General features: G+C 35.3%; 1 protein-coding gene and 1 long non-coding RNA gene across 5 annotated transcripts in view; one reads left to right on the forward strand and one right to left on the reverse strand.

The window, feature by feature from the left end:
• Positions 1–13,098, forward strand: part of ERICH3 (glutamate rich 3) — a 105,824-nt gene that overhangs the window by 66,913 nt on the left and 25,813 nt on the right. For 2 of the 3 annotated variants that reach the window (XM_003830584.5, XM_057303124.2), the window contains exons 10-11: positions 114–415; positions 7,080–7,316. In XM_003830584.5, coding sequence (XP_003830632.5) covers positions 114–415; positions 7,080–7,316 — 539 coding nt within the window. The remainder of the gene's footprint in view (positions 1–113; positions 416–7,079; positions 7,317–13,098) is intronic. The other variant, XM_057303125.2, reaches the window with a different exon arrangement.
• Positions 1–13,098, reverse strand: part of LOC134729632 (uncharacterized) — a 49,204-nt gene that overhangs the window by 19,120 nt on the left and 16,986 nt on the right. The window lies entirely within an intron of this gene.

A 13,098-nucleotide genomic window follows, 5' to 3' on the forward strand; every position in this document is an offset into this window, starting at 1 on the left:
CATTTTTGTGTCTTTTTTTACTAGAATAAGAGATAAGTGCTTTCAAAATCTTTGAGGTTCCATTGTGCTGTCTACAAGGGTTAACAAACACTTCCTGCTAATATTTTTCATAGGTGCATTATTGCAATGGGCCTTGACAAAAAACCGTCTTTGCCAAAATCTAGGAAAGAAAAGAGCACTGAGAAAGGAGAGGAACTGAAGAAGGCTGAGGGGAAAGTGAGGAAAGAGAGAGAGTATGTGATACCAAAAAGAAATGAGATCAAGGAGAACAAAACCTCTGTTTCAGCCAATTTTTCAGCTCAAGAAATAAAAACAGGGCTCAAAGAAGTGGTAACTGCTGTGGAGGAAATGACAAGTAAAGGAAAACCAGGACAAGAAGTCTTGGAAGATGACCAGGAAAATACTTTAAAATATGGTAATCAACAACACAAGTTTCTTTTGTTGTAGCTGTGGCTGTTTCGTTTGTCTTTGAAATGTGATCAAAATTTTCAAAAATACCCATTAAATGTTACCCAGCTGTGTTACATGTGGGGTGCCCCTGACCTCCTTCCTTTGCTGTTTTGTATGGAGTCCTGTGTCACCTACCTTAGAGGAGGGCAGACCTAACCCCAGAAAGGTTAAAGGTTCTGGCTGCAGAGATGAGGAGAGAGAATGAGTACATGTCAATGTGAGTTAGAGACTCTATTGACTTCTGCAGAGACCATTTTCACCAAATAGAATTTTACCTATTTTAAAAGTTTTTGAATGTACTGTTTTTCATGAAATTGATGAATTGCTTTGACATCAGGTAGGTACAACCTATATGATTATATGGTGATAGAGTATGCCATAACTAAAGGCAGTTGACTATAGGCTTAGGGTTGTGGAACCTATCTGTCTGCTTTTTTCTTTTGCTTTCTTCTTTTTTCTCTGTTCTCTCCTTCTTCCTCTCTCCTGCCTTCCACTGCTTCTCTGTCTCCCTCTCTCCATACACATACACCCACCCACCCACCCACACACACACACAGACACACGCACATTCATATATATACATACACACATATATATGCAGGCACATCTCATTTTATTGTGCTCACTTTATTGTGCAAGCTTTGCAAATATAGCACTTTTTATAAATTAAAAATTTGTGGCAACCCTGCACCAAAGTCTATCAGCATCATTTTTCCAACAGCATGTGCTCACTTCATCTCTGTTTCAAATTTTCTCAATATTTCTAACTTTTTCATTATTATGATATCTGTCATGGTGATCTGTGATCAGTGATCTGTGTTGTTACTATTGCAATTGTTTTGGGGTGCCATGAGCTGTACCATGTAAGAAAGTGAAGTTAATCAATGTTCTGACTGCTCCACTGACCAGCTGTTCTCCAGTCTCTCTCCCTCTGCTTGGTCTTCTCTGTTCCCTAACCCACAACAGTATTGAAATTAGGTTAATTAATAACCCTACATAATACACTCTAAATGTTCAAGTGAAAGGAAGAGTCTCATGTTTTTCACTTTAAATAAAAAAAAACAATTAGGCTTAGTGAGGAAGGCATATCAAAAGCCAAGACAGGCTAAAAGCTAGGCCACTTGTGCCAAGCAGTTAGCCAAGTTGTGAATGCAAAAGAAAAGTTCCTGAAGGAAGTTAAGAGTGCTACTTCAAGTGAACATGTCATGATAAAAAAGAAATCGTTATTGCTGATATATAGAGTATTTTAGCGGTCTCGATAGAAGATCTAACTAGTCACAACATTCTCATAAGCCAAAGCTTAAGTCAGAGAAAGGCCCTAACTCTCTTCAATTCTATGAAGGCTGAGAGAGGTGAAGAAGGTGCAGGAGAAAAGTATGAAGCTAGCAGAGGTTGGTTCGTGAGGGTTAAAGAAAGAAGTCATTTCCATAGCATGAAATTGCAAGGTGAAGTAGCAAGTGCTTATGTAGGAGCTGCTGCAATTTTATCCAGAAGACCTAGCGAAGATCATTTATAAATGTAGCTACATTAAACAGCAGGTCTTCAGTGTAGATGAAAAAGCCTTACATTGGAAAAAGATGCCATCTAGGACATTCATAGCTAGAAAGGAGAAGTCAACATCTGACTTCAAAGCTTCAAAGGATAGGCTGACTCTTCTTTTATGGGTTAATGCAGCTGGTGAGTTCATGATGAAGCCAATGCTCATTTAGCATTCAAAAAATCCTAGGGCCCTTAAGCCTTATGCTAAATTTTATCTGCTTCTGCTCTATAAATGAAACAAACAAAGCCTGGATGACAGCACATCTATTTACAGCATGGTTTGCAGAGTATTTTCAGCCCACTGTTGAGACCTACTGCTCAGGGTAAAAGATTTCTTTCAACATCTTACCACTCATTGACAATGTACCTGGTCACTCAAGAACTTTGATGAAGATGTGCAGTGCGATAATGTTGTTTTCACGCCTGCTAACACAACATCCATTCTGTTGTTATCCTTATGGATCAAGGAGTAATTTCAGATCTTATTCTTTAAGGAATATATTTTGTAAGGCTATAGCTGCCATATATAGTGATTCCTCTGATGGATCAGGGCAAATTCAATTGGGAACTTTCTGGAAAGGATTCACAATTCTAGATGCCATTAAGAACATTCATGATTCATGGAAGGAGGTAAAAATATCAACATGAACAGGAGTTTGAAAGAAGGTGATTTTATTCCTCACAGGTGGCTTTGAGGAGTTCAAGACTTTGGTGGAGGAAGTAATTGCAGATGTGGTAGAAATAGCAAGAGAATTAGAAGTGGGGCCTAAGATGAGATTGAATTGTTGCAATCTCATTATAAAACTTGAATAGATAAGGAGTTGCTTCTTAGGGATGAACAGAGAAAGAAGTTTCCTGAGATGAAATCTACTCTTGCTGAAGATGCCATGAACATTGTTGAAATGACAACAAAGAATTTAGAATATGTATAAAATGTATTAGTTGATAAAGGAGTGGCAGGATTTGAGAGGATTGAGCCCAATTTTAAAAGAGGTTTTGCTGTGTGTAAATGCTGTTAAACAGCATTGCATGCTACCGATAAATCTTCGTGAAAGGAAGAGTCAATAGATGTGGCAAACTTTATTGTTGTCTTATTTTAAGAAATTTCCATAGCCACCCCAACCATCAGCAACCACACCCCGATCAATCAGGAGCCATTAACATCAAGGGAATATCCTCCACCAGCAAAAAGACGATGACCAGCTAAGGCTCAGATGATTGTTAGCATCTTTTATCAATAAAGTGATTTTAGTTAAGGTGTATACATTGGGTTTTTAGATATAATGCTATTGTATACTCAATAGACAGCAGCATAGTAGAAACATAATTTTGGATGCACTGGGAAACCAAAAAATTTATATCACTATCTTTATTGCAATGGCATGGAACTGAACCTGCAATATCCCTGAGGTATACCTGTATATTAAATATATATATAGGTATACATTCACAGATCTAGGTATGCTTGTATATACTTACATGTGTATATAGGTATGCCTGTATATGCTTATACCTAAAGCAGCAATAACAACAATAATGAAAGTGCCAAGCACTGAGCACCGAACTAGGCACTGTGCACACACTGTCTCATTTTATCCTCACCATTCAACATGGTAGGTATTATTACTACTTCAATTTTACAGGCTGGGAAATTGAGGCTTAAATACACAAAAAGAAAGTAGCAGAATAAGAATTTGCACCCAGGTTTGTCTAATTCCAAAGCTCAATCTTTCAAACACTATACAACCTTCTATTCTGTACAAGTTAGCCTACCCACTAAATGGTTGTGGATAGTGTGTCCAAAGTATCAGAAAGGGAGAGCTGCTTTGTGTCCCTCATACTCAAGAGACAAAGCTTGGATAGGGGGCACAATAACCATGGGTTGGGGTACCTGTGGAAGGGCTGGCTTCGGGAAAGGGACAACTTCTAGGTATCTTCTTCCCCACCTCATATTTTTGCTGCCCAAGTGTTTCAGAAATCCAAGAGAATAATTACAGGGCTGTTATAGCACTAGACTTCATGTTTGATTATTACTGACTAAAGTGAATCTTTTACAAAAGATTTCACTTAGAGCACTTTTACCAGCTCACCATTCTTCACAATCTCTTCTAGTCTTTGTCTTATCTTGGGATGAGAATTTTAATATATCTGCAGCAATAGTAATCACAGAGGTATGAACAAATAGGATGTGTTTTCATGTGTTTTAACTTTGAAGCATGGTGGTTTATGAAAGTCATGTTCAATGAAAGCTTTTCATTTTCTTTTTTTTTCTTAAACCAACATAACTAGTGCTATGAGTGATGTACTTTATACTCATGATACCTATGATAAAGCTTTTCCTGAATTCTTTCTTCTGTGTTGGCTAGTTAATGGACTTTAAATGTCCATTTCCGTTTTTAAAAATGCAGCCACAGCCGCAAGGGTTTAGCTCTCTGCATAATAGTCGCTGATGTAAGGACAGCAAGAAGTTTGAATCAAGGTCAGCAAGAGAAGGTTGTGGCTAGATTGATGTTGACCCCGTGTTGACTCACGTCCTCATTAGTGGGGATGGTAAACAACAAGCTAATTAAGTTCTCTAGAAGAAGGCAAATGGGGTGGGAGAACAGAAGAAATTATGTAAAAGATTTTAGAAAGCATGTCGCTGGTTTATTCGTATCAAAAACATGAGTAGATGACACAAAGGTGGTGTGCTTTGAGCTATAATGACAGTTTGGAAGGTTTGTGGTTAACAGAAAGCTAATACTTAAATGTGATGATAGCAGGGATAGAATAAAGCCAGGGCAGCCTTGACTTTCATATTTGAGAGAAAACACAAAATACAATGCTGGGACTGTTCTTGTGGTTCACTTCGTGTTCCTTCACTTTTGTGCTGTGCCTCAATTATATAACTGTAATTGTGTCCTAATTGTGGACACTTGTACTGCTCTGATTTTAATCAGGTGCCTTCACTAAAGTGTGTTGCTGTCAAAGGAGTACATATCGTGTGTGATTTCTCCTGTTCTATAATCTACTCCCTTCACTACCCAATCACAAGGACGATTACTACTAATCCATAATATTTATTATGCCCCTGATATTCATGGCACTGTGCTAAGCATGTTCCAGGGATTATTGTTCTCAATACTCACCATAGCGTTGTATTACCCATGTTACAGATGGAGAAACTGAAGCTTAAAGACAAATTGCCCACGGTCACATAGTCAGTAAGTGTTTTAACTGGGTCTTGGGCACATGAATGCCTGATTCCCAAACCTTGACATTTCACTACTATGTAACACTATGGATGGAATTGCAGCAATCCACTCACATTCTCTCTGGCCCTCTGCTTATCTTATGGTCAGTAGCAAACACCTGTAGTGTGATATATGTATGTGTATTCTGCAGCTAACCTTACCTTCCTCTTTTGGGAAGTCTTCCATGAGTCCCTAAAATGACTTTCCATCCTCCTTTCATTACATTCTGCTTACTTGACTCTACTTCACATAATTAATTATATGTCCTATCTAAGAATCTATAGCAATCCAGCCCCATTGTGTTGAAAAACATTACTGAGGATCACATATTAAAAACTACTACAAAGTGAGTACAGTATTTCTTGTGTACCTACATCTTCTTTCCTCAATAAAAATTGGAGAGTCTTTCATGGCCGGGATTGTCTTATTGTAATGTCTTCTGTCTTGCAATTTTATCCTCTTAATCATAGAAGATTCTCAAAAAATAGGCTTATTGATTGATAGTTAACAGGGTCAGGTGAGGAATTATCCTATAACTTGGCCGGCAATACTTGGATCAAAATATTTACTCGTTTTTATTAGTAGTTTCTGTTTGTGTCTAGCAACATAAAGCAAATTCTTCATCTTCTTGCTTATTTTACAATTTTGGTTTACTGATATTCATATTTTATATTTAAATGTATTAAATCTCTTTTGTGGAAACATTTTTGTGATTATCTAATTTTCTTTGTTATAGGTTTTGATTTCACTTTTCCCCTTACATCTCCCTCATCCTCTGTATTTACAGAGCTTTCTGCATATGCACAGGGTATACATTTCTAGATTAAGTTTCTTTCACTGGGTGGACAGCTCTCAAGTAAATTACCCGAGAAGCCCCCCTCCCCCACAGAGAAGCCAGAATAGCTAATAACTAAAACACACAAAATTGAGAAACCTTTATTCTCTCGGTAATTTTTACTTTAAGGATAATTGTTTATTTGCTTAATTGGTTCTGCATGAGATCCTTTTGCTCTCTATCCTTGGCATGTTGTCACTTAAAGATTTTTAGTTTTTGGTGGAAGAAAAAGGGGAACAATTAAATATGAAAGGTGAAAAATTATAACCACGAGGGACAGCTGGAGTTTATCTGATGTGACAATTTCCTTTTCCTGCTACAGATTTATAGCACCTCTGCAGGGAATAAAGCAAATATGTGGCTGTGACAGGAATATTCTATTTTGTGTAAATTTTTATCATTGAAATGTAATTATTTCATTTATTGTAGGAATGAATAATGCATATGATTTCATTTCTGGCCTACATATAGAATCCTTCATAATGCCTTTCCTTGATGTCCATTTGTTTCTTAAATAATGTGCTATTCACAGTGTTACTTCTCAGGGCTTTTGGACTTGATTAATTGAATTTTTCCACTTCACTATTCATTAAGTTGATATCCAAATATTTTGAACATTTTTCATATGAAATATGACCTCACTGGATCTCCAAATTAACTTTCATTATTATAATCCTGTTCTCTTCATTTTTAATTTATTTCAATTTATTGTTTTATATCAAGTTTTTCTCTTTCCATTTTGGTTATTTTAGATGATGATGTTCATTTGTAAATGAACTTTTATTAGGTTTCAGCCTTGTCATTTGGAGCTTCATTTCTTTTGTGCTCTTGTGTATGTAACTGACTGGAATCTTTGATCATTTGCTGTTAGTTTTCCATGTTCACTAATTGAACGAAAAAGAAGAAGAAAAGAAAGGCTCAGAGAAGAGAGGATAATGGAGTCAAAGTTCTCATTAGAGAGAAATAGGTTAAGTATAAGGGGTTCTATTTTCATTCTTATAGTGGAGATTTTCCTATTTCAGAGTATGAAGAAGACTTTGAAGTAGATGAGGAGAAACAAGGTGAAAAAGCTAATGAAGAAGGACAGGCTGATGTTCAAATGAATGGAATACCACGGTCACCTTTGGATGATAAAAAAGATGATTTAGACCCTGAAAAAGAGAGTGAAACCTCATCACAGAAGGCACCAGATGCCCATGACAATGTGAAAGATGAGAATGATGGATACTCTGAGAGTGAACTGGAAGAGGATAAACAAGGCGAGTTGTTCAGCTTATCACGTAACATAGGCTGTTTACTGAGTGTGTTTACTACTTTTCTTTGTTTTCTATGTAATGAGATAATCCTCTTTTTTTTCTCTTGAATATATGTTTTCTAACTTTTAAATAAGGGGTACATGTGAAGGTTTGTTACACAGATAAACTTATGTCATGGGGGTTCGTCGTACACGTTATTTCATCACCCAGGTATTAAACCTAGCACATTATTTATTTTTCCTGATCCTCTTTCTCCTCCCATGCTCCACCCTTCAATAGGCCCCAGTGTTTGTTGTTCCCCACTATGTGTCCATGTGTTCTCATCATTTAGCTCCCACTTATGACAGTATGAGGTAATTTGTTACCTTCACACTTTATTAATGCAGCTTCAAAAACCTAATGAAAGAGGGACATAAAACAAATGTCTCTGTAACTATTTTAGAATGTAAAGGAATCTTAAAAAGGACATTTACGACTATAGCCGTATCCTATCAGTGTTCCAATTACATTGAAAATGTAACAAATTGTTTGGAAGGAAAAAGTTAAAAATTCCCCATTTCCACAGTTCAGTGTATCTTTCCATTACATAAACTTACATACAAATGTTTATGTAATTTTTTACAAATATGTAAGCATATAATTCATGTTACTCTTGAAATTATTTTTTCAGTTTGTGCACATATTCAGTATCCTAAGAAGTCAATACATGTATAAATAACTTATTATTGCTAATAGCAATATGAAAGTTTATGGTATGCCAATTTATTGTTTTGTGTACTGATATTTCTGTATCTTTAGGCTAGATTTCCTTAAGTATTTGCTTATGTTTAATTTTAGTAAATCCTGGCAGATTGCTTTCTGAAAGGGTCATATAATTCACATTCCTAACAAGGATATAAGAGAAAGCCTGTTTTGTGATACACCCACTCACCTGGATTTTATTAATCTTATTTATGTTAATCTTATGGGCAAAAAAATACTAGCTTCTTGTTTTAGTTTTTATTACCCTAACTCCTGGTGGGTTGAGCATCTTTCCTTATATTCATTGTCCATTTATATTTCCTTTTCTGTGAATATTTTGCTTGCTTTACTCATTTCTCTATTGGATATTATGGCTATTGGGGGGCTCTTTATTAGGCATAGTTTATCACATGCTGTCATGCTTTCATTCAATTTTTTTTTTACTTCATTAATATTTGGTCATTCAGAACTTTTTGATTTTTATTACTCTAATCTATTTATCTTGTTTGTTATTGCTTAACAGTTTCTTTTCTAATTAAAAAGCCTTCTCCTAATCCAAAGGTTAGGAACATATCCCCAAATTTTCATCCATTTTCATTATTTAATTTTAATTCAGATACTTAATCCCTATGAAATTTATGAGTTATTTTCAACAACTTGAGGTAAAGATTCTTTTCAATGGAAGACCATAAAATCCATGTAATAAATAGTACTAAATTTCACTTTTAGCATAAGTTGAATCAATGATTTTTCACACATACCTTAGCATTTCAGAAATATAAGAAAGTATAATTTTAATAATAGGTAAGATGGGAGAAAGAGAGAAAGCTACATATAAGAAAATGTATGGAAAACAGCAGTAGGTAGACTTTCATGGTAAAAGAAAGAGAATTTAAAAAGTCCCAAGTTAGAAAAGAAAATGCAAGAGGAGTAGAGAATATTGGAGAGGATCGAAACACCAGTGGCAGACTACAGCATAAGTAAGTAATGTTCTCACTAGATGTTAGGAGTTTGGAAACTCAACAGATGTTCAGAGGATAGATACAGGAGATGAGACAAAATGTCTGACTCTTTTTTGGTTCCACGTGAATTTTAAAATAGGTTTTTCTAGTTCTGTGAACAATCTCAATGTTAGATTTAGGTTTACTTTTAAGTCTTTAATACATCTTGAGTTGATTTTTGTATATGGTGTAAGGAAGGGGTTTAGTTTCAATCCTCTGCATATTGACATAGTTGATTTCTCAAAAGATATTTTTTAAATATTAAGCAACTACTTGAATGCTAACACCAATAATACTAAGATGTTTCAGTTAGTGCCATGATATCTAGCTACATTTATACTTTACAGTTATTGGCATTTTCAATGGGAAAAATGTATAATTAGCAACATTGTGTAGATACATAATATATAATATTTTAAATAGATATGCAATGAAAACTATAAGAACATATAGCTGGTTCACAAATATTGGGAAATTTAAGAGCCAAAATTAAATTGGCTAGCTATTTTCTTTTGTTGTTTCATTAATGATGTTATTAAGCTATGCTTTTAAAGGGCTCTTTTGCATGCTTGGTGTTTTAAAACAGTGTCATTCTGAAATCAAATCTCATTGCTGATTATGGTTTTTTTTTACTCCATCGTCAGACTTCTTATTTTCCATTCCTTTATTTTGATAACTTGCCTTTGTGTTATTCAAGGCATAAACATGTCTTTTAGTATGTGGAGTGTCAGCATTAGAGATTTTATCCAGCGAACAAGTAGCATGTATTAAAAATGATAATGACATGATGGATTCCTTGGAATACTCTGTTGAAAAGCCAGACAGCATTTCATTTCCAAAAGTGTGAGAGGCATATGTGACCACTGAATCCCAGACACCAGTACATCCTTTTTATTGACATGATTAAGAATCTTGCTGTTAGTATTTGGATGTGTTTCATTTGAACCTGCCTGCACCTGTTCCCAGAGGGCAAACAATTGCCCAGGCTGTCACTCTTGTGACAAGTCAGCCTCATTTGAACTGCCAGCTAACAATTGTGTCGGCCTGCCTTGATGAATACACTGTGCTGAGCAGCCCATGAGTGATAGAGTGCTACTGGCTGCAAGCTGACTAAGAGAGGACCCTGGTTTAGGAATGATGTGTGAGACTTCCTATCATTTAAAAAGAACGACAGCTTCCTTTTCTCTGCATTTGTGTTGGCAACCCCAGGCACTAATTCACCAGTTGAAAATATATTGTCATAAATGAATGTTATAAGGTTGAGGGGAAAAGTATCATGTCACTGAGAATATACTTTTATGGACAGTTTGGATGATAGTGTCCATGAGTAAGAGGTCAACGGGTACAAAGTTACAGTTAGACAGGAAGAATAAGTTCTAGTATTTTACTACACAGTAGGGTGACTATAGCGAATAACAGTGTAATATATATTTCAAAATAGCTAGAAGAGAAGATTTTGAATATTGTCGCCACAAAGAAATGATGAATGCTTAAAGTGATGCATATGTAATTACCCCAGTTTGATCATTATACTATGTGTACATGCACTGAAACATTACATTGTGTCTCATAAATATATACAATAATTATTTGTCAATTATAAATTTAAAAATTAGTAATGAAAAAAAGACTAACTAGCTCCTTTTGAGAAAGATTAGACAGATTGAGATTGAAGTAGAGATAAAGAGACAGAGAAGAGACTTCTCCCAGAATATGAAAAAAAGAAAGTAAGACTTGAAGTCATTTTTTTCTAGTAAGAAAGATGATTTCATTCATGCTATTTTTCAATCTGTTGAAGAAGTAAATCTTATAAACTTTTAAAGTCCAAGAATCACAGTAATATTCTACTTAATTGATTTATGATTTTAAGAATCTCACCCTTAATCTTTTGGCTTCAATATGGGTTTGAAAAGAAGTATAGGGGTGTAGGCTTCTCCTGTGTTGAAATTCTATGTGCTGTGAGACGCACCCTTGGACTTCAATGTAATGTATCTGCTTCTTGGATCAGAGAAGATTATGGGAATGTTATAGATGGCTTCTGACCAAAGACTATATAATATGTGTGATTTTTTGCGTGGTCAATCAAACTTAAATGTTTCTTAATGGTAATAATTCCCCAATCCATAGTCACTTTTCAATTGTCGAAGTAGGAAGGCATAACTTCAGGTGAGTACTTAAATGTAGAACCATCCTTTAATTCACACAAAAATACTTTTCTCTGAAGTGTTTCTCTACAGTTTGAATCTGCCTTGTAGAAAACAAAGGCATTACATAGACACTCAGTGAACTCTTGTGAATGAAGGGCTGATTGAATAGATCAATAGATGAATGAAAATAATGTATACAGCACAATATGACACATGATTTGATTGTATTATAAATATTTTAACAGTTTATTTTAATGTTTAGAAAGTGAAATTAAAGGTAAATATGGAGAACATTTTATTTTATTCTCCTCCTGCTATATCTGCATTTACCTGTGAATATGTATTCTTACATATACTTGTCTCCCTGATGATTTGAGACATTTAATCTGATAATAATAACTATCAGTATGCGGGCATATGTTCCCTCTTAAGACTAAAAACCAGTTACTGTTCGTAGTTGGAATTTGATAATTTATATTTTTATTTTCATTAAGCACAGATTCATCCTACAATATTTATTGAGTATAAAGTACTTGTCTAATTAGCTATTACTGTACATGAAGATATTGATTGAACTGACATATAATATAAACAGATTTTCATGAACTTGTAAGTTTCATTAAGACAGAACTATTTATACAACTAATAGTAGGATATATAAATTCATGTGTCATGGCTAATTTGAAGAAATTAAGAGCAGCATATATGCAGATTTTGCTGTGAACTCTTGGACTAAGGAATAGGAAGGAGAGAATTGGATGGTATTAGAGTTGAAAAGCATATTGGATCCACTGGGTTGGGATCCACGGTTATGTCACTGAGATCATTTAAATTTTTAACTTAATTTACTCATTTTAGTTTGCGAACTTAAACTGCAATTTCTGTAGGTGCTTCCAGCTAATAAACCAAAAACAAAGTAGTTAAAATCAGGACACTAATTAAGGAAATGGTGAATTTAAACTGTGGTAAAATTATGCTCCTTGCTAGCAGGTGAGAAAATGATTGAAAACTAAGATCAGGTCTGGTCATTGGTTTAAAACAGACAATTTGGCTACTGATTGCAATAAGAGTATGGCAATAGTTTCTGAGAGAGTTATCAGCAGTCACTGTTAGAGTGAACCAATACCTTTATGAACATGTACAGTGGATCTATTTCCCTCATGCGAAAGGAAGTGGATAATTAGTCAATCTCTGTTTTGAGTGTGTATTATAGGTAGAAGCAAGGACCAAGGTTTCTGTTTTCTTGTAGAACATTGCCTGGCACATAGGAAGTTCTCGATACGTATTTAGTGGACAAATGAATCTCTGTAAGTTGGAAGGAAAGTGAGGACAACTCAGAACCTCAGTTATGAGGAGGGAGAGCAGATTTTATCCTGGATTTGCTGGACTGGTGTTGACTTTGGATGTGTGTGTGGCTGGTGCCCTTGGTCAGGCGTATCAAGCTAGCAATCAGGCAGTATAAACAGTGAAGACTGCTGGCATACAAAGCATACACACACACACACACACACACACACACACACGCCCCATTTTTGTGAGTGTCCCCACAGTGTTCCGTAGTTATTTGGTAAATAACTGAATAACATGTATATTTTCATAAAATAGCATCATGATAAATGTTATAAATAAACTAGGGAAGACTTTGATTGCTACCTTTTGCTTTTGCTTTGTATTCATATTCTGTGCCTCAGAATATTTTAAGTGGACTCTGAGCTCTAGAGTGGTGGACAAAGTTAAGAATGACCGGTAGAGATAAAAAAACAAGGACAGACTACACATTTCATGAGTTCTGATTTTTGAAAGAGAACAATTTCCTGTCTGTCAGTCTCGAGTGGTAACAGTGGAAAGTCAGCTAAGAGGAGCAATGGTGGGTCCATGGCTGTGGGTACTTCCTGT

The sequence above is a fragment of the Pan paniscus genome, chromosome 1 (genome assembly GCF_029289425.2).
Source record: "Pan paniscus chromosome 1, NHGRI_mPanPan1-v2.0_pri, whole genome shotgun sequence".
NCBI lineage: Eukaryota > Metazoa > Chordata > Mammalia > Primates > Hominidae > Pan > Pan paniscus.